Source organism: Anguilla anguilla, chromosome 18, assembly GCF_013347855.1.
Source record: "Anguilla anguilla isolate fAngAng1 chromosome 18, fAngAng1.pri, whole genome shotgun sequence".
Classification (NCBI taxonomy): Eukaryota; Metazoa; Chordata; class Actinopteri; order Anguilliformes; family Anguillidae; genus Anguilla; species Anguilla anguilla.
The window spans coordinates 22,555,498-22,580,945 of NC_049218.1; the positions used below are offsets into that span (position 1 = coordinate 22,555,498).

The window sequence follows — 25,448 nt, forward strand, 5'->3', positions numbered from 1 at the left end:
GCATAATGGGTAAGGAGTTGGTCTTGTAACCTAAAGGTCACAGCAGGACACTGCCATTGTACCCTTGAGCAAGGTGCTTAACCTGCATTGATTCAGTATATATCTAGCTGTATAATTGGATACAGTGTAAATTCTATGTAAAAAGTTGTTTCAGTCTGGATAGGAGCATCTGTTAAATGCCTGTAATAATTTAAGAATGTCCTTTTCAAATTTCACGGTTGGATCATTGCATATTAAAAAAAAATACAAGTATTTTGGTCACCCAGGTATCCAAGTATCTGAGCTTTATATTCATTGGAGTCCCAATCCTGTCCCAAATTTTTTATATTTTCTTTTGAAAGCTATTTCAAGATATATTTTGACAGAGCAAAACCTGTTTTTTTAACATGGTCTTTCAAGTATGAGATTTCATTCTTTATTTCCAAATAGAATCCCAATTTACAGCTATCAGTAAGTGCAGGTTTTTACCTGGGTGGTAATTATCACAAATAAATGATAAACCCATCCCCATCCCCCATCATAAAGAACAGAAGGCAATTAATGCATTTTATTTATTCAAATCCCAGTGACTTCACAACAGTACAACAGTGGTGCATCTGTTCCTACTAATGCTGTTACAATGTTATGCAGTGCAGCTCTGGTTAGGCTTAAACCCCTGGTGGGTTTTTAAAAATAATCTCAGAAAAAAATGAAGACAAAAAGATAAAAGATAAGTGCTTCTGCTACATACACATTATTTTCATTTGATTCATAATATGCCATTGTACATCTCGTCCTTACCAGTACAGAGTGATGGTTGGCTCACAAGGTTAAGATTTGGGCCATTGATACAAAGTATGTAGCACAAGCAGAGATCTGAATCCATACTGGTGTACAGATGGGGCTGATGCATTGCAGCCTGCTGCAGAGGAACACTACCCTGTCCATCAAATCAAAGACACACATTTCTACTGCAAACAGTGCTGATTTGGCCTCGCGGTTAATAATTAAGCTTAACGTGGACAATAAGATCCAAAATGAACACCTCATTTCTGCATACATTGTTTAAATGATCTCTGCTTTCATTAAGTTAATGCTTTGGTCCAAAGACCTTTGTCAAGATATCACACGATGTGGACGATAACAAAATAGGACCGTTCCCTTGAAAGCTACAATCAGTTTTTCGGTCACAAATGTGTTAAATGATTTTTAAAAGACTGTGGACACAGAACGCCTACAGCTATTAAGGCAATACTTCATACAGAGCAATGCACACAGTATGACAATACGTATAATAAAACAAACTGATCCTATCCTGTCTATTTAGAGTAAGAAAGTTTCAGATGAGATCCATCTCCATCTGGAAACAATGAGGATTTAGAACAAGGAATGAAATCAAAAACAATATGCTGGTTTTGAAACTGCTCCAGGCCCACAGCTAAAAAAAGAACCACTTCATTAAATATTAAGAATATTGGGTGACTTGCTTGCATATGTTCCGAAGGGTTATGGCATTGATTTTCACTGTTTCGTTTCTAATCGTGCAGGAAAGTTTAGTGTTACTGCAGAGATTGATACACAGCCGTCACCCGGATACATAGATGTCACCTGATGATCTCTCATTCGCAAAGAATTCAACTGTAATTTCAGCTCGAAAAAAATCTTTTTCAAATGATTCAGAAGTGAAGAGATAGGATAATTTAAATCAAATGGAACAAACAATAACAAGCTGTGGGTATTAAATGTCCCTTGTCCTTTCTACTCTTAGTCTTAGACAGTCTGAGCAGGCAAGAGAGATGTTTACATGCTAATCGGTGACCTTAAAAATCTTTAAAAATCAAATCAGTAATTTGCAAATTGAAGACAAGTGAAAGATAATTCTTCACTTCTGGAATTATGTTAATTAAAATGAGCTTCATAACTTTTGGGACAAAGACATATTTTTTTCTTGATTTGGCTCTGTATGTATAAAGTTGTATGTTGGAGCGACAAAGGCGTTTTTCTAAGCCAAAAACTGGAAAATGTTTGACTGGCTAAGTCAGCCAAACAATCTGAATCCAATTGAAGATGTGTTCCATATGCTGAAGAGACAAATACTAAGGCGCCTAGCCCCTGAAACAAGCAGGGAGTGGAAGATCGCTGCAGTACAGGCCTGGCAGAGCATCACCAGAGAAGATACTCAGCACTTGCTGATGTCTACGGGTCACAAACTTCAAGCAGTCATTGCAAGCAAAGGATATGCAACAAAGTACTAAACATGACTACTTTCATTTACATAACATTATAATGTCCCAAACATTATGGGGCCCTGAAATGGGGAGGCTATGTATAAAAGATGCTGCAATTTCTACATAGTGAAACCAAAAATGTATAAAATGCCGTTTATAAAAGCTGAGAACCACATGTGCATTGTTTGATTACAAATCTAATATTGTGGAGCCCAGAGCCAAATCAAGAAAAAAATGTGTCTATCCCAAACATCACAGAGCTCACTGTGCATTTACTGTAGCAAGGGACTGGCCGTTTCACTCTTTCCCACACAAATGGCTCCAGATGTCTGGAAATGCATGGAGTCCCTCATCTCAAAGGGCCACAGCCCTTTTGGATGGTTTTATTGTTCAGCAAAACATAGTAAAAATTGTACTACTAACTTCACTACTAAAAAAATAATCATCCTCCTCATAATCATCATAAATGATCCCATTCCCAAAACCAAATTTTATATATTTTAAATTGAATATTTAAGCCCTGAATATGGGTTTAGCTGTAATTGGCATGGAACCAGTTCTCCTGAGTAAAGCTTCAAATCAAGTTACAATTCACAACATCAAGACTCATCCGTACGTTGTTCTCTCAGAATCTTTACATTCTCAATCAACTTAATGTCCACGCTTTGGCAATATACATTAAGTGCTATCAATCTGTGCATTAAGGACGTTAGCAGACTTCTTACAAGGTATAGTGTTAAAAAGTATTCCAACGATACCCAAATAAAAACATAAATCTCTATTTCTTCATGATTCTCACTGGCGCATAGTTGTTGCATTTCATGTAAACATTCATATAGATTACAGCTACTATATTCTTAAAACATAATAATTAAAACACTTTAATAGAAAATTTAAATTTTGCTAGAGTTACTACTAGCCTCTTTTTTTTGGAAGCCACTGTCATAGGATAACAGGTTCGTTTTGTTACTGGTGGCTTCACACAGTAGAGTTCCTTGGAGGGCCACAAGGGGGCAGCAGCAGAAAACAACCCTCACTGAAAATCACCCATCAGATTAAGTAAAATACTGTAGACAGCCTTATTATGTTTGTGGTTCATAAAACTGGAAACCAATGGAAATGTTTTATGGAATTACCGTTAGTGCTAGAGAAACACAGAATTAGCAATCCGAAGAAACAGATGAAAAAAATGTCAGGGACTCAGTCATAACTTTCTACCATCAGACAGATATTCGTGGTGACGGTGTCTATCAAGATATGTTGGTATTAAACTATTACTTAGACAGAAAAGAAGTGCTTTTGCGTGGTATTTTATGCGCAGGCTCTGTGAAGTACTATGGTTATTACTTTTTGCATAAAAGGTCATGCTGCTTTTCGACCGTGTGAGCGTTTGCGTTTTCTTTTAGACAAGCTACAACTTATCACAAAGCCCGACCTCTTCAAAAAAGAAAGTACTCTACTCTTTCAGTGCAGCAGGTGTCACTAGGGTCTATGTACAATCTTTCCTAAAATATATTTCTACTTTAACCATAACGGTTTTTAAATTCAATATGAATAATAAACAGGTTGTGATGTGCAAAATGTTTAAAGGAATCTCTTGAAGATTAGAATTGCTTTGGCTTTTTTTTGTCTACATTGGATAATAATATACTTTTAATTTAATCTCTTTATCAAGAAATTTTACATGGCTTTCTTAGCAAATGTACGCAGATGTGTACTAATGTGTCAAGACAGCGAGGTTTGACTCTAAGGCGGACGGCGGCTGGTGCCGTCTCAGTCTACCCTCAGTTTCCTACGCGTTAGGTCTTCAGCGGGCGACACCCCGTTGGAATGCCCGTTCATGGCCGCCGCAGAGCCGTTCTGATGCTCTTTCCTTCTGAAGGCTCCTTGCTTCTGATAGGTCTGAAACAGGTCAAGGAGGAGAAACAACAGCAGATCACACCATGTAATTGGCCAGGACAGATTTTCCATAAAAAAATCAGTGACTTAAGCATAAAAGACAGTGAATTCCTTTGACAATGCCTGTTATGTAAATGAAAATACCAGCCATCCATCATATTTCATCTAGATTCAGTAGCCTCACTGAAGCGGAGTAATATCTAGTAGAGCTTTCGGTTGAACAACATAACAGACTATGTACTGTGTACTAATGCGCACAGAACGTAGTTTACCTGTATGTAGAAGTTTGAGAAAAGTGCAATTAGCGTGACCATGTAGCTGATCTGGAAGTACAGCCAGCCTCTAGGGAACCCACAAGGCCAGACCACAGCACAGCTAGTCTGAATCATGGTCATCACAAACTGGATCTAGATGGAAGAAAAGGAAGAAGAATTTTACATTTCAGTAGTAAAAAATTAAAACCTTGCATATATGTTCGTTATTTTGTTTTGCTTTGTACTGAAAATGCTTCCGTTTGCTTTTAGAATTGTTTACAGATTTATTGATTAAATGGTCTTTTAATTTTAATAACAGCCCCGTGTGTGTTAAAGTATAAATTAAGTACAAGCCTTAAATACAGAGGAATGCTCTACAACAGTTCAAAGCCATTCCGTTTTATACATTTGATGGTAAGCAGAAAAATGCTCAGTATGAAATCAACCTTAACAAAGCATTTTTAATTTTAATAGGGTACATATTGTACACTAGTTGATTTAACACTACTAGTAGAACACTAGTAATGTTGTGTGTGTCAAGATGAATACCATTTCAAATATTCTAGGTGCTTTTGGTTACGGTTACACCAGTCACATCATGGGACTTCTAGAATCAGAATTCCGACACCCGGTCACAGGCCACATTTGACAGTTCACTGCGAGTTGAGCTCTGTTATCAGATCGCAGTTGGGACTTCATGATCCCATGCGATATTTAAATAGTAAATAAAACAGCAGGAAACACCATTGGTGTTTGTGAGGTAGTGATTCTTGTCATTGGTCAGATGGTGTAGCGGAGGCGGGACCTGCACAAGGCCTGCACTAATGAGGTGAGCTGTGTGCAGGTCTGGGAGCATCAGCTGTCTCAGTTGGCAGGAGTGCGCGGGTCCAAGCCCGTGAACGTAGAGCCAGCACTGGTGGAACCATACTGTGTGTAATTTCACAGACTCTGACTGGCTTCTCATTTCCATATGTGAAAGCACACCTTCAGCCCCCTCTGTGAGCAGCTGCAGGCCTGTCTCTACCGTCAGCCCGCTCATCTCTGTGCCCCCATATCTGTGCACAAGCACGTGGCTGTAGAGCTCTGGGGATTTACCGCAGGGTCGTGCTACCGTGCCCTTGTTCATTTGTTTGGGGTGAGCAAAGCATTAGTGGGACATGTAGTCTATGAGGTGTCCGGATGCCCTCTACTCCATTCCCAACGTGTACACAAGCCTTGGAGAGAGACAACTCCAGCAAGCGTGGACGTGTCTATTGACGTTTTTCCTGCGTTTTGAGATGCCCGATTACGTCCAGACTAAGAAATTCTGAACACAAAGTGACCTAGGTCACCTCGCCATGTGGTTTGGCAGAACCAATCCAAAATGCAAAACAAAATCCAATTTTGACCTGTCACCTAAATCCAGGCTAGCGCCTTCGGATCTTAGAAGTTGCATGTAAGTCGCATTTGTGTGACTAGTGTAACCATAGCCTTGGATAACGCTATAAATGAAACAACAACATCAACTAGAATGAGTAAGTAAAAACATTGCGCTGTTCCCACCACCCACACACAAACTCAGAGGCAGAGGTTTGGAAAAACACACCTGTGAAACAGCAACGCGATGCATTTTTGTTTGGATTGTAAGGGAGCAGAGCAAAGAGTAAGGACCGAAAAGTAGTGACTGGAAGGGCTCCAGAAAAAAGAGTGGTTCCGTACACTCTGCAGTCCGTAGCTGTCGTACTCTGTGTGCTTTAGTATCAGATTTTCACCTTCGTAACACTGGATGTTTAAACATGAAACGAGCCAAGTGCAACTGTGTGACTGGACACTGGCTCTGTCCTTTTTAAAGGGGGAGGGATCTTTATAGCGGAACATATACTCACCCTAACTCATACAGAGCCCACACACAGACTGGGCCACATTATTTACTGCCGGTGTTCTCCTTTCAGTACTGCTGCGAAAAACAGCAGTGCATTTCACAGCTGAAAGACGCCCTCATTTGGTGTCTAGCATTACCTGGCAATAATTTAAAGAGCTCCCTCTGCGTCATGTCTGCTGACCGTGGAGGAAGGTCGAGACGGAGCGCTGGGCTTTTTTTCTCTCCCTGATCTCTTCTTTCTCCGAATCCTTCCTCATTCCCGTCCCCCTCCTTCATCAGTCACCCAGAAAACACCTGCTCTTTGCACTGCTTTGTCTTTACAGGGTCAACCCTAATGGACGAGGGGCCCCTACTACGGTATATACAGCCAGAGAGAAAAACCTCCGCTGCAGTATTTTCAGAACCAAGTGGAGTCGTGGCATTTGGAGTAACAGGGTCTCTTTGTGCTAGTACAGGAAAAATGAGGGAGTCTGAAGAGTGCGGGAGGCTGTCCTGTACAGGGGACAAATGGGACTCACCAGCTGACCCTGAGTGATGTACTTCTTCCACCAGAGGTAGGGCCGCAGGGCGGGGACGGCGGACAGGCCGTAGTACGAGTACATCAGCACGTGGATGAAGCTGTTGAGGGAGGCGCCAAAATACGCTGGAGAGGAAGACGCATGAGAGTAAGACTCCGCCCGGTGGAACTCAGACTTTGCTCTGCAATCTCACTGAGGGTACGCATTAATCACATAATCTTTTAATATGCGGTATCTTACTATCAAACTTCACTCTGAAGAAGGCTCATGAATGACTATGATTTCATTTATGCTGATTAAAAGAAGCTGAACGGTGCATAATTACAGCTAATGATCAGCAGGATGTGTCATTTTCAGAGGTTATTTGAAGAGATAGTTTCATATCTACAGTACTGACTGCTAAAATAAACCAGGAAACCAATGAATCATCATGTGTGAGAAATGGATGAATCATAAAAACCCCAAAGGCTGCATAGACTGAACGTTTTTTTTAATTGCCCTTCGCAACAGCAAACCAGACCAGAAGTCTCTAATCAGAATCTTGTATTTCTCAGAACAGACACAAGTGTCCAGTTCTGGGGAAATTCAGACGGAGGGTCATAGGGAAACCAATTTAAGGAAGTATCAGTCTTTTCTACTGCTGGACACAACATATCACCGATAATAACTTCCTCAGCCATCCTCTTACAAGCATGAATACATCACCAAGCTCACGGAGCAAACTGACCTACCTCAGTCCAGTAGGTTTGAAAATGTGCTTGGTACATAGCAGCCTGAATGCCCAGGCCTGGCAGCGAATGTACACAGGGTAAGGGGTAGAAGAGGACAGGCAAGGGGGCACACTGTAGAGCACATGGTGGCAGCGGGGGATGGGGCGAGGGCCAGTGGCGGATGGGGTAAGGGGAAGTAGCAGACAGGGCAGGGGGGCAGAAAGGGGGATGAGCGGGAGGCACTCACAGTGTCCGCACGGCACCCAGTTCATGACGAACCACCAGATGCTAGGCATGCTGGCGTGGTGGTACACGTGCAGGAAGGTGATCTGGTGGTTGTTCTTCCGCAGGATGAAGAAGAAGGTGTCCATGAACTCGATGAGCTTGGAGAAGTAGTACCACCAGAGGACGTTTATGATCTGCGCGGACGCAAGGACACAAGGACGTGAGGCTCAGCGTAAACCGGCCCCTCGGGTGCCACACCGCACACGGCTACTGCTACAGCCGGGCACGGCAGCTCGCCCAGGTGTGTGGACAAGACACCAACGCAAAAAACCACACGAACAGAAACCCCCTGAGAGAAGTCACCGTCAGCCCGAAAGCTGCAGTGAACACCGAGTCGCACACCTGTGCTATTTATTCACCCCATATTCATCGCAGTGGGGCTGTGATGTGCTTACACATTGCTTCACGACGGTTATTTCTCCTTGTCCCAGAGTTTTTTCGCCCCTCTTTTTAAAGAGGCAGTCCTGCCTGATTACACCGCGACGATAAAGCACTGTGTGGCTTATCAGCCAGGAAGGTACACAAACCCGCTCAGGCTAAACTGTCCCGAGGCCGGGCCGGCCAATGCAATGACCTTGAGGATGGATAACGTTATTCAGACCTGACCTCGAGGACGGATAACGCTATTCAGACATTGTGGACTGCAGCATTAAATATGAACTGAGAGTGCCAAAGGGGCTGCAGTGAGCTGAACAATGAATGCGTTTGATCTCTTATCAAAACCGCACAGCTACACAATACAGCTTACGAAACTGAGCACAGCTCATTGTTAGAAAACTGAAAGTCCGAAAATACTTCAGGAAAAAATAAACATATCGCAATTATTTAGAAAACAGGATATACTGTATTTTTTTTTTTTTTACATAATATCAACTAGGCTTACAAAATCTCAGGAATATTCAGGGGTAGAAACTTTCCATGGGAAAATACAGGAATTAACAGGAATATATGGAAGTTAACAGGAATAAAAGCTGTAAAATATAAGAAAAGCTCATTTTAAAAAACCAATACATTGCCTGCTACTGAAGTTTTGATAGCAAGCCAGTAGGGGGCATTCTTACCTGTAAACTACATAGAAATGAAAGGAAGCCCCAAGGCAGTGAGGCTTTCACTAAGCCGGTGGTTCTGCTAAAACGTTTCACTGGGAACGCAGTGTTCCTGCCAATTCTGGATGCCAGATCTGGCAACCACTTACCCCAGAGTAGTTAGTTAAATAATGAATCACCACTCCATTGCTGGCAACTAAATATGTGATGAGGATATTGGTACAAAATGGCCACTTCCTGGGCCTAGGAAGGGAAAGATGGATAACTTCCTCGTTCTCACGAGGAACACGGGTCCTACAGGGGTCGAATGATTGGCTTAAAATATGTACACATTGTACAGTCCAGAGGATAACATGTTGAAGTGTTCAACACATTTCCAACGTGGTCCTAATGGAGTCTTAAGCGTTATTATGACCCATATCAGACAACTTGCTTAGCCCCTTACACAGGGAGATGTACTTACATTTGAACAAGCTATATCTATTATAACATACATATTCATGCATACTTGGTAGTATAAGTGAAGCTCTGAATGATGCAATGGGCAGACCTGTCCCACATCAGAACTGAATCAGACAGAACTGGGGCGACATAGCTTAGGAGGTAAGACCGATTGTCTGGCAGTCGGAGGGTTGCCGGTTCAAACCCCGCCCTGGGCATGTCGAAGTGTCCTTGAGCAAGACACCTAACCCCTAACCGCTCTGGCGAATGAGAGGCATCAATTGTAAAGCGCTTTGGATAAAAACGCTATATAAATGCAGTCCATTTACCATTTACACCATTTGGCTGTGTAATTTAAATGACTGCATTATGATAAGAGTAAATTAAATTCAAATTCAACCATCAACCCTAAAGGATTCAGTCTTCACATTTGCATACTGAAGGTTTCTCTCCATTACCAGGCTATGCATTTCATCCTTACCTTTGTGTCAGCCTCTCCAGCGCTGTGTGTGTCCTGGCAGAAGAAGTTGTAGTTCCCCTGCCACATACCATTCACCAGCTGCAAAGGACAAAGGGACGTTGAGAATCATCTCTGCACTTCAAGTAGCTCTTTCTTGCAGCAGATACGCATGACTGGGCTTGAATAGCGCTGAAGCTAAGTGAGGTTGGGCTTGGTAGGTGCTAAAGTAAAACTGAACTAGGCTGTTCTCATGGACTCACTCGTTCATTTGGGTGCATGCTGGTTCATTTACTGACCTCTGATCCATTTCACAGCATTATTTCAGGTATATTTCTATTACATTAGAAGGTTCTGCTCATGTTCAGGGAACTAAGGCTAAACAGGCTAAATGGTCAACGCAGAATGGATATAAAAAGGCCTCAACACAATGAGACAGGTGTTCACAGAGCACAGACATCATCATCAGACATCACGCAACACCTCAAAAGCACTGAATCATGCACCCGAACATGCACAGCAGAGGCAGACTCCTCCTCTGCTCTGGCGTACCCGTTTCAGCCTGTGCAAGAGTTCATAACTCACATCCAGCAGCCCATGAGCTTGTGGTGTTTGCACTTACAGTGAATGACCTCCAACAACATGCTTACTAGGCAAATAAGCCCTTCACTGGTTAGCTCACTTGAGTTATCTAACTGCCGACCCGCAGTGCTGAGGTGCTGGGCGGGGCCTAATCTGATGACATGATGAACAGGGCCCAGGTGCATGAAGCGCACACTGTATACTCGTGAGTTCAGGAACCAGACATAACTCCCTCTAGGTGAATAAATTACAGGCACCCACAGATGGGAACAGCAAAATCTGCATCCCATGCCACATCCATTTATTTTTGGGAGCAGTAGGTGGGGAGCACAAAAAAAAGAAAAAAAGAAAACAGCTTGTTAGCATTGTAATAGTTTAGTGCAGAAGATCACAGGGGTTGGCTGAACATTCTATGAGGCACTGAACAAAAAGTTCAGTGCCTCATAGAATTCATTCAATTTTTTCTCAAGCTTCATTTTATTTTTTCCCCATTTTTGGATTTTACGATTTTATCCTATCTGTATTTGCCAGCGCCACAAAATTATGCCTCACTGCATGTTTTCAATTTATCAGAGTGTATTCTCACCGGAATTGGATGCTAGGTGACCAAAAAAAACAACAAAAAAACAGAATGTCCACATCCGTGTAAATTAAACAGTTGTCACAGTTCTGCCGCCTCTGCGTTGCCATAACAAACAACGTGCATTTTGCTGTTACACATTTACAGAATGCCATCTAAAGACAAAATGAGTGGGTTGGAACCCAGGGAGGTCATCGAGAGGGCTTCAGATTTGGAGATTAGGGACGATAGATAGTGATGAAAACCATCCACGTGCAGTGTCCTTTTTGAGGACACCTTCAAAGGCCTTTTAAATGGTGTTTAATATTTATTAAAGACGTTCATTTTACCCATGAATGCATTTGACTTTAATGTTAATGTTAAATCGATTCCAAATCGATTGTGTGCATGAGGAAAAATCTATTTTTAGAAGGCATCTTGGCTGGGCAGCACCACAAGTTGTATAGAAAATGCACGTGCACATAAAGCATATCAACACGTTTTTTAATCATAATAAAGTCTTAACGCTTAGTCTACTGTGACAATAAACAGTCGCAGTGTCAGATATGACGCAAATAATTTTATGCTCAACTGACAAATGTTGCACGCCCACACAAACTGAACGGATCATTTAAATAACTATAACTGAAATGCAAGGGATGTTATATAGACAGGCACAGTGAGCTGTTAGAAGATGGTATAGGGAGGTTTATCCCAAGTATGTATTGCCTACATAAGTGTTTGGATTATAGAAAGAGCACCACCTCAGGCCTCCACAGAAAAGTTTCTAAGAGAATGACAGATAAAAGCATAAGGTCACGTTCCATCGTACAAAGTATCTTATTACTGTCACTAGATTTTAACGGTTCCCCTGTGTCCACAGGGGAGAGGGAGTATACTTCCTGGAGGAGAGTAGGGAGGAGTCTTGTGGTGGTGGGGACTCTTGGAACTTGGAACTAAAGTGGAAGGCTTGCTCAGGATTCCATTTAAGGGAAGTCCAAAGAAACATCAGGGAGGATCTGCGTAACAGTTCTCCTGATACCACAGTCTTCTCGTACAGGCATTTTGTAATTTGGGCATGCACCAATAATCTCTTTCTGTACCTTTTCTTTGTCTTTGTCTTAGTTTGTTATATTGTATGTCTTTTCTATTATAGAATCGTTCATCTTGCTTTGTAGATACAATGTTAACCATTCAGCATCGTCGGAACTGCCTATCCTTGGTTATCGTCAATGTACCATTTTAAACTGTTTCCCTTTTCAGTGCAGCTAACGTTCATGGCTTGTATATACGCTATTGGCCTTGTATACGGTTCTGGGGGTAACACCGTAAACGGGTCACCTCCTGGGTGTATTGATAGGTTCACTAGCCAGAAGTGCAGCTGCTCCGAGATAGCTGTTCAGGTCAGCGTACAGATGGACCCTAGTGTTATTTCAGATAAATAATAGAGGGGTCATAGTCTGGGATATTTTTCATTAACAAGATGGAGTAACCTTGGTAAGGACTCCCTGGGATAGATATTAAATTTGGTACCTGGACAAAGTATTTTTTTCAGGTTAAAGTTGCTTCTTCATGGCGCAAAAGCATTATTTGCAAGATTCCCAGATGAGTAGCACCTTTACCTGCTTGGATAGAAGGTCTTAATGTCAGTGAACAATTACATCAATGCCTGGCAGCAGTAGATAGTCTTGCTCTCTGAGGTGCAAGTCTTGCCACCCACTATTTCAGCACACCCCAAACGTATAGACAAACCCATATTCACACAAACATCCACACTGCAGGTCAATGGAGTCAGATAAACTTGTCTACCTGATTGCAGCCACATCTAAATAAACTTGTTTTCCTCCCTGTGACCAAGGCCAAACTCTCACATATAAGTGGGACTCTGGGACTAGATGCATAAGAACAAAAGATTTAGTAGGCACATATCCGACAAGTAATCGATTCATCCATTACTTGTGCCCATCCCTATGCATGATATACTAAAATTATATAAGTAGGCCTAATGATGTTCATCTAGCACCGTTCTCCACTGCAGTCATCTCTGCCATATGCCACAGGATAGCCTCCCAAAGTTTAACAATGGCAAATTTCAAATTCAAATTCCTATTGGTGTTATGAGGGACGCACACACTGCTACCTTTGAGCAGGGGCAGACCTAAACCAGGCCCCTCCCCAGAGAAAGTCCCACCGAGCAGGGGATTTCGAGGTTCCGGCGAGTGTGAACGAACCGAGATGCACGCGGCCCTGTTTAATCACTTGTTTTGGAAAGACGGGTTCCTGGGTTTTCTTGCCTCGAGCATCTCTCCCTCCACAGCTAGCGCGCCCAGGGACCCGTTTCCATGGAAACCGCTAAATCGCGTCCCTTTTGTTTATTGTGCCGCAGCTGCGCCTTTCATGTGCCAAACAGCTCCTCAATAGGGGCCTTGTTCATATGCGTGTTCGAGTTACAGGACCGTGTGAATGGCTCTGCCTTTGACTCTACCTTCAAAACAAAGCAGCCATGTCCAGCCGGGGAAAAAAATATACATATATATTTTGAAAATTTGGACTGGGGTCACACAGCTCATAATTTACTCAGCAGATACACTTATCGAAACCTACTTTTGTTCAGTTCGCATTACACACTGATGCAGCCAGATATTTACGGTTAGGTTCAAGTTCAAGTTTGTTTATTTGTCATTCATCCACACACATAGTATATGGGAATGAAATGTCGTTCCTCACGGACCAAGGTGTTAACACAAAAATACAACATAGTCACGAAACATCAGGTTAAGGTTAAGTACCCTTGCTGAAGGGCACAAGGTGTCCTTGGGCTCCGATCGCGTAGGCTACAAACTCCACCCATTACCCACTGTGCCACACCACAACAGGTAACGCAATAGCCAACGCACACAACAGTCAACTCGCTTCTAACGGTTGTGCTTAAGTCATCCTGCAGTGGAAAAGCCTGTAATTGGACCGCTTTATTGGTCACAAAGCCAGTGATGAGTCAATGGTGTGAGACTGGGCCCTCCCTGCCAGTCACACAGTGGTATCGCTGCTGGTAACGTGCTTCCCTATCGCACACCCTGCAGATTCACTATAATCCGCCATAGAGATACAGTATCATATGCCGACAAGTCTAGGACTTTGACAGGCTGGAACAGGAGTTCAGTGCTTTTTTTGTCTTCTTGGCTGGTCTTTGCACAAGAGTGCAACTCCGTCAGACAACCACTGGCCTCTTTATCTCTTCACAGTGATATAAAAACAGATTTTCCTGCCCCACCCACAGAAATCCTTGGTGAAAGGCCAAAATAAGAGGTAATACATAAAGCATGCTGATGAAACAGAGGGGGATTACTGCTAGGCGAGGCCAAAAGAGAAACACAGTTTGGTTAAAGGCCGTACAGATGTGCTCTTTGGCAGTAGTGGTGGGGGGGTGCTCTGACATACTCATACTGTTCCATTGTGTAATCCCTCCCTCTGTGCCCCAGACCCACATGCAACAAAAATTCTGTTTGCCTTCTCTGGTACAGGACGTTTCCAGAACATGACGTGGCGTTTTTCGTGACCTGCAGGACATTTTTCTGTGTTAGCGGCTGGCTCCAGTGAGACGTCCCTAATCTGCAGCGAGAGGCCCCCCAATCCCGCAGGGCTCAGAGGGCCACATCTGCCTCAGGCTCATGGACCAAGCTGTGCCGGTTCTATTCCAACAGATTATTCATCTTTTTTTCAGAAAATAATGTCTGAAGGGTCATCAAATCCATGACCTTCTGACTAATCACATAATGGAAATTTATTTTTTGGGTTGAGCACAGTTGGTTGTAACCCTGAATTAGTCCTAAATTATAGGGGCTCTTACCTGGGGTATTTTTTCAACATTGCTAGCAATTTAAAGATAGAGACAGGTCACAATTTTTAATGAGGTAATGAAGTTATTTTAGCAGGACTTGAATTTCTGCAAAGTTTGGACAGAACACTGCTGAATCAGGAACACTGAAATACTGAACACTGCTATTCCTGCAAAAAAAGCCCTCCCAATTATCTAGAGAGCCAGCTCATTTTCATTAATATTTTTAATTTATTGCTCAGTAGGGAGGACACATTTTCTGCACAAGCTCCTCATTTACTTTCGCTGGTCCTTTCTGTAGCACCAAAACACAGTGTAATCCATAAGTATTTGGACAGTGACACAATTTCTGTTGTTATGGCTCTGTACTCCAGCATACAGGATTTGAAATGAAACGATGAATATGAGGTTAAAGTCTTCTAAAATGGGGGGGGTTGTGTATAGGGGCTGCAATTCCTACATGGTTCACATAATGTTATGAGAAACTTTTGCTTCTCAATAATTTACCATGGTACCAATTTGGTATTGATATCGGGGTGCCAAAGCTGGTATCGGTATCGAAGTCAAAATTTGGTATTGAAACACCACAACTATCCAATGCAAGAAAGAGTCCAGACATTCTTGAACCAAATGAATTTAAACGAGAGCCCTTTTTGCTGGAGACTGCTGTTTGCTGGTGGCAGGCGCTCTCCACCCCCAGAACGTCATCCCTTCTAAACACAATAAAGACGACCCCCGTTTAAGACCTACCTCGCAGAACATGTACAGGGACAGCAGGGTGAGCCCGAGGTTGTAGACCACCAGCAGACCTCTGCAGGAGAAGGGCTGTCTGTTTTTCATGTACTTTGGTCCCATCCAAACGATCAGCAGGTATGCTACCGTGAGTGCAAACGTTGGAGGGTAGTCATCCAACAGGAGCCAGCCTCTGACCCTCTGATCTGAAACACACGTGGAGCTTAATTAGCGGCTGGCACAGCAGTGAGAAGTTCATGCCAGCAGTTGTAAACCTTCTGGAAGGAAAGACCAAGCATGTTTTCTCTTTACGAGAGCAAATGTTGCCATCCGTGTGCAGCAGGGGCAGATCTACTGGGTGGCAGGGGGTAGCGGCAGGGGGTACCCCAACTTTCCAGCCCCTAAAAATATAACGCAAAATTTAATTCAGCACTATAAGACTAAACTTAAAATAGGCAAGAAAATATGTGGAAAGGCAATTATTCATGTTGTGTCATACACCCACCAGTCAGAAGAAATGTAGATACGCCATTGCACAAGTTCTCTCTGCACAAGTTACTCTCTTTCATTCCCTCACTACGTGCAAATTCAAGCATCCAATTAATTTTCCAGGGTTGGATTCCGGTCAGAATCAGTTAAGTAATGAAAGCACAGGTCCAATTAAGCCTGTGCATTTGACACTCAGATAGTTAGCAAACTCATTAACTTGTTAGCTAACATAAAAATATCGATACAAAGGTAATGAATGAATGTACCAATGTTCTGACGATTTTAAAACACCCCGGCTCTATTGCAACGACAGTATATTTTCTATCTTAAGTACATTTCTCATCTTAAACCAATGAGACAAAACAAGCACTTCAAATGTTTTTTCACTGTACGATGCAATAAGACAAACACTGTGCCATTTAAAAGTAGGCTACTCATCTTTAATATGTCTCTCCATCATCACAGCAATGCAATATGCAGATTAAGTGAAAACAACATTTAGATAGATAGCTCATTAATATTGTACCCCTACAATGTATGGCATGTTTTTTTCAGTATTATCACAGTTGAAGCCAACTTGCACCAAGTTGTCAAGTTATTTTCAAATAAAATTGATCAGAACAGAGACATGTAGCCTAATTACGCAATATTATAAATGTCCCAAGAGAATAATCTATGGGACGGATGGGATTGGTACAACCCGCCAATATTACAGGACAGGCCAAATAACCCCCCAATAACATAGCATGATGATGAGAAAAATAATGTCATGTAATAAATATGGGGATTTCATTATGTGATTAGGATATACTGATTACCAGGGCTGGGGGCTCTTTCCAATTGCTTATTTCATCCGTCCTTGTCTCCTTGGTCCGAGACTGACCCGGAAATCGATCAAGCTCTGCCATCTTTATGTACATTCCAACCCATTAAATGCTCCTTCAAGAAGCTAGGAGGCTCTTGAAGATCGCTCGGGCAAGGAAACACAAGTGCATCCTCTGCGGAAGTATTATTTTCAGAACGTTTGACGTATGAATGGTCGACCTGTGGATCCATCTCACCCCATCTGCCACGTCTGCAACTGACGTGGCTTCAAACGGATTAATTTATTACCTGAACTGTGACCTGCTCAGCCCATTTTAATTGCTGCGATAGACCCCCTATTACATTTCTGTTACATTGCATAATGCCTGCTCAGCCCATTTCAATTGCTGTGATAGACCCCCTATTGCATTTCTGTTACATTACATTCTACTACTAGGTCTACTTTATACCAGGCCAGCCAGTGGAGGACGGGCTCCCCCTCTATAGCCAAAGTTTTTTCTCGCCACCGTTTGAGGGTTTTTCTCCCCACTGGGAGTTTTTTACTCCGTGCTTGCTTTTTGAGGTTTCAGGCCAGGTTTTTTTATTATATTTATTTCTCTTTTTCTGCTGCTGTGTAATGCGTCTTTGTGGCAGTTCTCTGTATAAGTGCTATACAAATAAAACTGATTTGACGCTTGACTGCACAAGGACATTGCATTTTGTCATACTGTCCCAAACAAACTTTAAAGAAATGAAAATGGACATGCTGTAACCATGTTTTATTTTGCTAATGCAATTTGAGAACACTCGATTTTTACTGTTCTGTTAAAGACAAAAAAGCATGCTCTTTCTTTCTGTGTTGGACTGAATTAAGCTATTAAATGCACCAGCCTATCAATGTACTTCAGCTGAAACTTCAAGCATTTGTTACTGTGGCAATATTTTATGCGTCCCAGCCTTATTGATCAGTAATCTATAGTATTTTCCCCTTAGAATTCACCAGAAATTATTAGCCTACTTAATAGCTGTTCTTTAAAAAATGTCTTTCGGGTGTGTGTGGGGGGGGGGGGGGGCGGTGTTTGGCGTGCATGCTCTTGGACTCATTTAAACACAACCCCAAAATATTCAAATTTTATGTATTTTACATTGAGGCTGGCTGGCTCTTTCAACCCCAACCCGTACCGCAACCATTTTTAGTAGCATGTGGATTCTGTTTCCAGGATCAGGTTACAATGGCATCAATTATTTAGGGATGATTTCTCAGCCATGGATTAAGCCTACTCCTAGATTAAAAACGGATTTCAGTGGAGATCTTCACTGAGTTTCTGTTTTAGTCTAGGACTAGGCTTAATGCATGTCTGGGAAACATCCGGTGCTACAAAGCTTTTTAATATGATCGCTTGAGAATGAACGACACACTAAAAGTGTCAAAATCCTTGATTTTATTTTTCCAAATCGTACAAGGAATTTGCTTCATGGAGAACTTGGTAACCCCCATGCCCAAGCATTTGCTAAAGTAGGGACAGCGACACAGGACGGGGGGGTGTGAGAAGCATCAGGCACATGCGGACGGGGGGGAACCATAAAACTTGTTTCCCCACATTCAGGAGTGCAACTGTGCTGGGGGACCAGAGACTGAAGCAAAGCATACCTGCTAAAGTCTTTAATATTCCCCCAGAGCCTTCCATGAGCCTTGCAGAGAACAATCCACTGTGCAAAGTTCACCGTTAAGATTGTTCACTGGCTCCGAAACCAGCGAAGTACTGCTTGATTCTTGCGTCAGTGCACACTCAAAATTATGCAACCCAACAAAAACGGGTCGAGCAGACTGGAAGCAATTGATCTTGATAATAGTGTCTGCACCTGTGAGTACAACCAGTTAAAAAGTGAAAAGTATGACGTTCACTAAAAACAGCTTCGATCAGCTGCAATGCTTTGATAAGTTAGATATAGGTGTGCTGACAAATGGTAAATACAGCTTATCTCTACCACTGCTTAGTAAAAGATTTTCACCTTTGCAAATATAACGCAGAATAACTTACATGGTGGTGCATATGAATAACTAGCATACACCCATATCATTATTGCTTATATTTTTGATAATGATATTGATTAACTCAGACAGCTTTTTCCAGGGTGACTTAGAAAGCTTTAGAGTACAGAACGAAGACACCAAATAAGCCAGTACAGTGCAGCCTATAACAGGACAACTATTAAAATACTGTATAAGCAATGCACTTAAGCAACTGATTTTCAGACAGAAACTAAAGCTGGGTAGCGTGTGGCTAAAATGGCCTTTCTAGCCCAAAAATAGCATGTGTGACCCTGGACATATCGATGATAGCTGGATGCCTACAGCTCAAGGTACCCGTTTGGAAGCTATAATTTTGTATTGCTTTATATTTATTTTACCAAGACAAAATCAATATTCGCCACTACTTTTGCTTAAGACGGTCAATCGATGGCAGGCGTAAATGGATGGGATAACGAAGGTCAGTGACAGGTGAAAATGGATGGGATACAGTTACAACATAGAGAGAGGGCAGAGTCTATAAAGGGTAAAGTACCAACTTTGAAAGGCATGTAGCGCGCAGGCCGTAATGTAGGAGGCTGACAGCACAAATTCTTAAAATTGTTAATTTTACTCTGCACTTTACTCTTTCCATTTTTACTCCACCAGCTCTCGAGGCATGTTCATTATCGTATCATATTAATGTCACTGAAAACTTACTGAAAACCATACATGTCAGCCCGAGGACCATACATGTTCCCATTGTCTTTCCTTGAAAACACAATTTTTTTCTATGAATAAAAAACAATCCTACTACTATCAAGCTCCTATCTGTACTATCGAGTGAATACTCGCTGAAAGAAAATCCATATTGCGATTTTTTCTTTCTCAATACATATCAAGGTCAGCCTAAGAGGAGCCCTTCATAAAAATGTAAAGATAACTGACATTACTGAAAATGCCTGAATGCAGATGGCTTTCCCATCAAGAGTCATTCTTCACACAGGGGGTCTTGGGGGACGAGCAAGGTTTTGTTGGGGTACCCCGAATATTCAGACCCGGGAGTATCCGAACATCAGAACAATCCAGATGTACCTCTGGTCATGACCGTCACATATGGTATTCCGCAACTTACCTCTGGGTCCCATCCATGAATCGATATATGTATTTAGCCTGTGGTTAAACATTTCCATGTCCATCCTGAAGAGAGAGGAGAGAAAAAGAGCAAAAGCATCAATCACACCCCAGCACTGCCACGTGGTATTTCAGGAAATACGTCTAGCATAGGCTGGTAACAGGTGCCTGACGTCCCCTTCCACTGCATCGTAGCCCTGGAGGTGAGTGTGATCTTAACCACCTCACCTAAACCAGCATGGGCACACCACCTTCCTCCCCTCCCTCACACCCTGTCCTCCTATCCCCAGCCCTCTATAAAATTCAAAAAGTAAATGCCAGCCTGATGCAGATTATTAAAGAAAGGAAGCTACAATGCTGCTAGCGGGGGTACTATAAACCACAATGTCCCCCTGGCATTATTTGATAAAAGTTAGGCCCATTTCCCAACTGAAACAGTTTTCCTCTAAATATCACAGGTGCAGATGCAGCTTCATAAGAGTTGGAGCAGGCGAATGGGCTTGTGTGATACAGTTTGTCCCTGCCCTACTGCCAAATGACCTTTTATTGAGACAAAGCCGTGATTTACCTGCCTTTGGGCCAAGAACACGAGCTAAAATCACTGCTTCGTCATGAAGCAAAGCGAAGCTAATCTAAAGTAGCCGAGTGCAGGAGACACAGATAAAACAGTTCAGCCGCTATGCTGTACGCGAGGACCACAGAGGACAGCAAATTGCTGAGTGCTCAAGTACATTCCGCCCCCTGCACTCAAAATCTTCAGACCTTGAACCCAACGCACACGTTGCGCTTTCAAACTCATTAAAACATCGTAATAAAATCATCACTCTTTTGGGTTCACAGAAACACCAATCTAGTTACTAATTTACAACACAAATCCTATAGTGTACGTTTTAGACTGGGCCCAGCCATTTTATGTGTGAAAAAAATAAATGGTGGGATCAAAAGAACACATGTTCATTCGGTGTTCAGGATGAGAAAACTGGTGATCATAATTTTCTAATTTGCTTAACAGACCCGCATACCTTGGGTTGTATAAACACACAGTATTACAAACAGTAGGCTATTTGTAGTTTCACAAGGGGGTATAACTACTGAAGCAATTCAGATTAACTGCCATGCTCAAGTAGCAGCTCACAAGCCAGGAATCAAACATTTAGCCTTCCGGTTCTCTCAGATCTCTGCATCACTATGCCATGATGGCTGCAGTTAGAAAAACCTGTTAAAGGGAATGTTTTCAATAACTTTAGCAAAGCCACCATTGCCACGCATTTTGCCCCATCTTCAGCAGAACTGTGAAAGGGTCCAAAGCAACAGACCTTTCCTTCAAGAGCACCGGTGAGCTACCGTCTTGACCTATAAACCTGCATACGCTTCAGCGTGCTCCACATCGACAGAACAGCAAAGAGCCTCTGCACCAGCAATAAAACTCGCCTATAAACGCGTCTGCTGATAGACAAGCAAGAAGCCATAAAGCTTACATGGCTGCTGTTATGGCACTTCAAACTCTGTGATAATAGTACATGATACTTGTACATTAGTTCCTGAGAGCTGAAACAGAACAACTTAAATAATTGGCTAACCTCTCTCAATATCATTTGGAGGAAGCCAAGTCCTTACTAGGAATTAGTCATCAGAGGAGTTAGTTCAAAATTAGGTGCATGGTAGAATGTAATGTGTAACTGCAGAAGGGATCACATTTTACAAGGTGCTGCAGGAAGTGGGGTCTCAAGGATTTGTGTTGGGACCACTGCTTTCCTTATTTGGGTATATAAATGAACCTGATAGGGGTGTTAGTAGCAAAAGAATTTAATCTGTAAATTATGAATGAATGAATGTCAGCACTGTTTGGCAAACGGTTTGGAATCAACTGAAGTAACCCATGACGATTTAAACAGCATCCTGAAGTGGGCAGAAACTGGCAAATGTCATTCAATGCAGCTAAATTTAAGTTCTGCATGTGGGAAATAACAAATTAGGAAAAACTTAAGGGAGGAACAATTTTAGTAAGTGCTGAATTTGAAAAGGGCTAGAGAGCAGTCCTTCAACTATGTGTATGGGATCTAGGCATTCTGCCGTAGCAGTAAAAAAAAGAACAAACAAAAAAAAGCCCAGCATGCTGGGATATTGTAGAAAGTACTGCATACAAATCAAACAAGGTTACTGATATGATGCAATAGGCTACTATTTAAGCCATTCTGGGAACCACACTACAATAAAGACACCAAAGCTTTCAAAAAAGTACTAGGCGCACTAAAACTGCCTCCAGGAATAGAATGTTACAGTTTCTAGGAAAACTTGGGGTACTTTTTTTATCAGACTTAATAAAATGGGTCTAAGGGAGATAATGATTGAGGATTTTTAAATTCATAAAATGGATTAATAATGTGAACTACAAAGGTATTTTTTAGGTTGGATTTTGTCTGCAGAGTAAGAGAACTAAGATCGTTGAACAGCAGAATGACAAGCTGACATTTAATTAGGACCAAATGTCAAGGTGCACAGCAACATAACGTCAAATACAGCTAGACTATATAACGTAATTTTAACTGCTATGATAGTATGTCTACTCAATGTCAGGTAAATGCTACTTGGCTTGCTAACCGTGAAAGTCACTGCACTATGGTCTGGGAAAATTACCTGAGAGAGCAGCAGTGAGCAGGGAGAAGTCATTTTAACGTTGCTATTCAATTTCAAAATTGTACGCAGACTAAACAAGCTAAATAAGAATGTAAAATTAGTCTAGAATACTTTGTGGATGTGGGTTACAAATAATATGTCGCGCTGTAGTTCTAAACGTTTATCTACCACCTCGCTAGTATACTCATAAGTGCATAACATCACTCATCACTTCAATATTACATCATTACTATAATCCAAATCGTAGCGAATAGCTTGCTGTACAGCTAAAATAGACGGTAAGGGTAGTTAACTTGAATTTAATTGAGCAATGGCGGTACTAACAAAAATTACAAAAACAATTGCTTAACGTTAGTTAAGACTGTCTGCTCTTAATCAGGTAATGTAGGTTACTTGCTTTACGTTGATGCCCAATTACAACGCCCAAACGTAGTAGCCTATAACTTTGTACCGGCTATTAAAAAAAAAAAAAAAAGCTATTCAAGTTGCTAGCGACGTCGTTACGGTACTTAAAGCCAGCTTCAGTGCAAGTCAAACGCCACAATGACAGAGGTAACTAGCCCTAATACAAAACCGGCTGTCTCGATTCGTATTCTATTCTGTGCCAAGGTGAGGCTGGTTAGCTTAAAGTTGCTACATGTGACGTTATCATTGAAATATGCAAAATTGTCCAATGATCATTTATATATTATTCTACATAAATAGCCTATCTGCTGTGCTCGTGCAGGCGAAACAAAATCACGTACCTTTCCCCTTTGAAGATGAATAACCTTGGAACCACTGCCAGAGGAGAAACGACCAGCTCGACTTAGTTTTCGTCTGAGTGGAAAAAAAGGTCCGTAAGGCAGAAACACTCGAATTCCCTGGCTCATTGCCCTAAGCTTCACTGTCAGTGACGACACATTTTACTCCAGTCATTGCAGCATTAATTATATACAGTAACGCAATACAGTTGCGTGCCGCTATGTAATGTTATACAAATGTAGTGACGATTAATTATCATATTCTGTTACGCTTTTTATGCCACATAACGGACATTACAGTTATTGACCTTACAACGTTAAAATCCTAAATCGAGTATTGCGCTTGGAAAATAATGCACCAACTAAATGCAAACTGCACAATTTCATATAATTTGTCCAAATCACTGAAAGCAATACTTTTCTCCCGCTAGTTTATGGTATGCACCTTTCCCTACAGTTCATGTCACCAACAGTTAACCGCACTAAGATATTTAATAAACTGTCTTTAATAAACTCTTGCCATCTGCATCACAAAAATGGGGACAAATGGTCTTAACTTTATGCATGTCCAAAAGTGTGTAACGAAACTCCAAAAAAAAATTGTTTCATGCTGACAACTGTAATCGCATTTTTATCATGCATGACGCCCGTAAAGTGAATGTGGATCTACGCGCTACATAGATAAGTTGCAGCGGAAGTTAGCTTTCGACTTCTAATGGTTTCTTAAAATTATTTTAACATTTTCATGACATTTTATGGATCCCAGTCCTGAAAATGACGTTCAACTTTGTTTCTTACCTCCTCTGTACAAACAAAAGAGGGTAAAATGAAATGAAAAATGAAACCAGGTGGAACGTAACGCAGTGGAGCTCAACACTGGAGGATGCAGAAATAGAAAATGCTAGCAACCGTTCTCAGACTCGAGGTCGAACGATTCTGCTATATCACCCCATTCATCTGGCGTCATTGGAGACCAATCACAGCGTCGCAGTCTCTGACAGTAGGGAAAATGGGGTGAGCACCGGGTGGGATGTAGCGCAGCAGACGAATAATATACACCCTTTTAGTGTAAGTTAATTTGCCTATCTTTCCGGCCACGGAGTTTAAACGGACTCCGGGGGGCTGTTGCTCTGTCATTAGATGAGCTGCGGTTTAGAGTTAATAACTTCAGAAGATCGAGTTTAAACCCCTATTGTCCGGAATAGGTCACGTGATCTCATAAACCCGACTGCCGTGTCCTCAGAACTTGCTGTTTAATGCGCACCTACGTTTTAACCTAAACCCAGTTTCTGTCTTGTTGAAATCACCTAACTGCCAGTAGAGGTCACTTTAACTGAGGTTTTTACCTGCTGCACACGTGGTTTTACTAAGGTTTAAAGGGAGATGTCCACTGCTCAGCACATTTTAATATTCCGAAACATTAATTATCTTTCACTAGATAGGCAGAGCATTATGTATTGCAGACTAGCCTACTCTACTCTATAAGGGTGAACCAAATGCAACATGGAATAATTAAATACATTTAAAATGTGTCACCATGTCCAATCAAAAGACCGAAAACCTACAACGCAAACTGTCTGACATTCTCCGACCCTATTTAGCGCTCAACCCAAGCCATTCATTCAAATTGTCCACTAAAATGATTAGGCTACAGCTTAGAAAGACATTTTAATTTCAGAAAATGCAGCCTATTATCACAAAAATGTAGTTTAAACTAAATTTACTTGCTCATATTTGGTCAAAAACATGAAATATTTTGGCATTTCTTTGAAATACGTTCCATATAATACTTCATATGGCGCAGCACATCCAGCTTGGATTTGGAAAACTGTTACTGTAGTTACGCTTTCTTAATGTGAGCTAATGGCAGCTGTCAAAGCGAATTGTTCTTCAATTAATTATTGATTAAATTAGTAGTTAAGCTTATGAACCTGCTTACCTTTGGTGATAAAATAGTATTTTTTAAGTATTTGTATTTTCCTTAATAGTGTGCGTTTCACAGTCACAAATGTGCTGTGTCTTGAATACTCATCTAACTTTAGATGAGTATGCTAGTTAACGTTAATGTAAGTATTCGCTAACAGCTCGTTTTTGACTCAAAAAGTCTATGCAAATGATAGTTCATCTAAATTAAGTTAACGTATTCATGTTGTGGTCGAAAGGTTAAAATGTTTTATTCTCTACTATTTGTTGAAATAAAAATGATGAATGTCTTTCCGTGGCCTGTTCTGTGTCTTCTGTGAA

The 25,448-nt window shown here is 41.6% G+C and overlaps 1 protein-coding gene across 1 annotated transcript; it reads right to left on the reverse strand.

Moving 5' to 3' along the window:
- Positions 1–532: 532 nt before the first annotated feature.
- On the reverse strand, positions 533–24,158 carry elovl5 (ELOVL fatty acid elongase 5). The gene is made up of 9 exons (XM_035401100.1): positions 24,003–24,158; positions 23,208–23,280; positions 19,826–19,890; positions 15,405–15,592; positions 9,703–9,780; positions 7,697–7,868; positions 6,740–6,864; positions 4,379–4,513; positions 533–4,109 (listed from the first exon to the last, which is right to left on the reverse strand). The coding sequence occupies exons 3-9, from the start codon at positions 19,887–19,889 to the stop codon at positions 3,981–3,983; spliced, it is 891 nt and encodes a 296-aa protein (XP_035256991.1). The 5' UTR covers position 19,890; positions 23,208–23,280; positions 24,003–24,158; the 3' UTR covers positions 533–3,980.
- Between the last annotated feature and the right edge of the window lie 1,290 nt (positions 24,159–25,448).

What these genes read in the sequence shown, in the direction of transcription:
- elovl5 (XM_035401100.1), bottom strand. Translation starts at nt 19,889, where the DNA reads ATGGACATGGAAATGTTTAACCACAGGCTAAATACATATATCGATTCA. An exon ending in TTCATGGATGGGACCCAGAG is followed by an intron (nt 15,593 to 19,825) that starts GTAAGTTGCGGA and finishes CGTGTGTTTCAG; the next exon opens with ATCAGAGGGTCAGAGGCTGG. An exon ending in ACATCACTCAGGGTCAGCTG is followed by an intron (nt 4,514 to 6,739) that starts GTGAGTCCCATT and finishes TCTTCCATCTAG; the next exon opens with ATCCAGTTTGTGATGACCAT.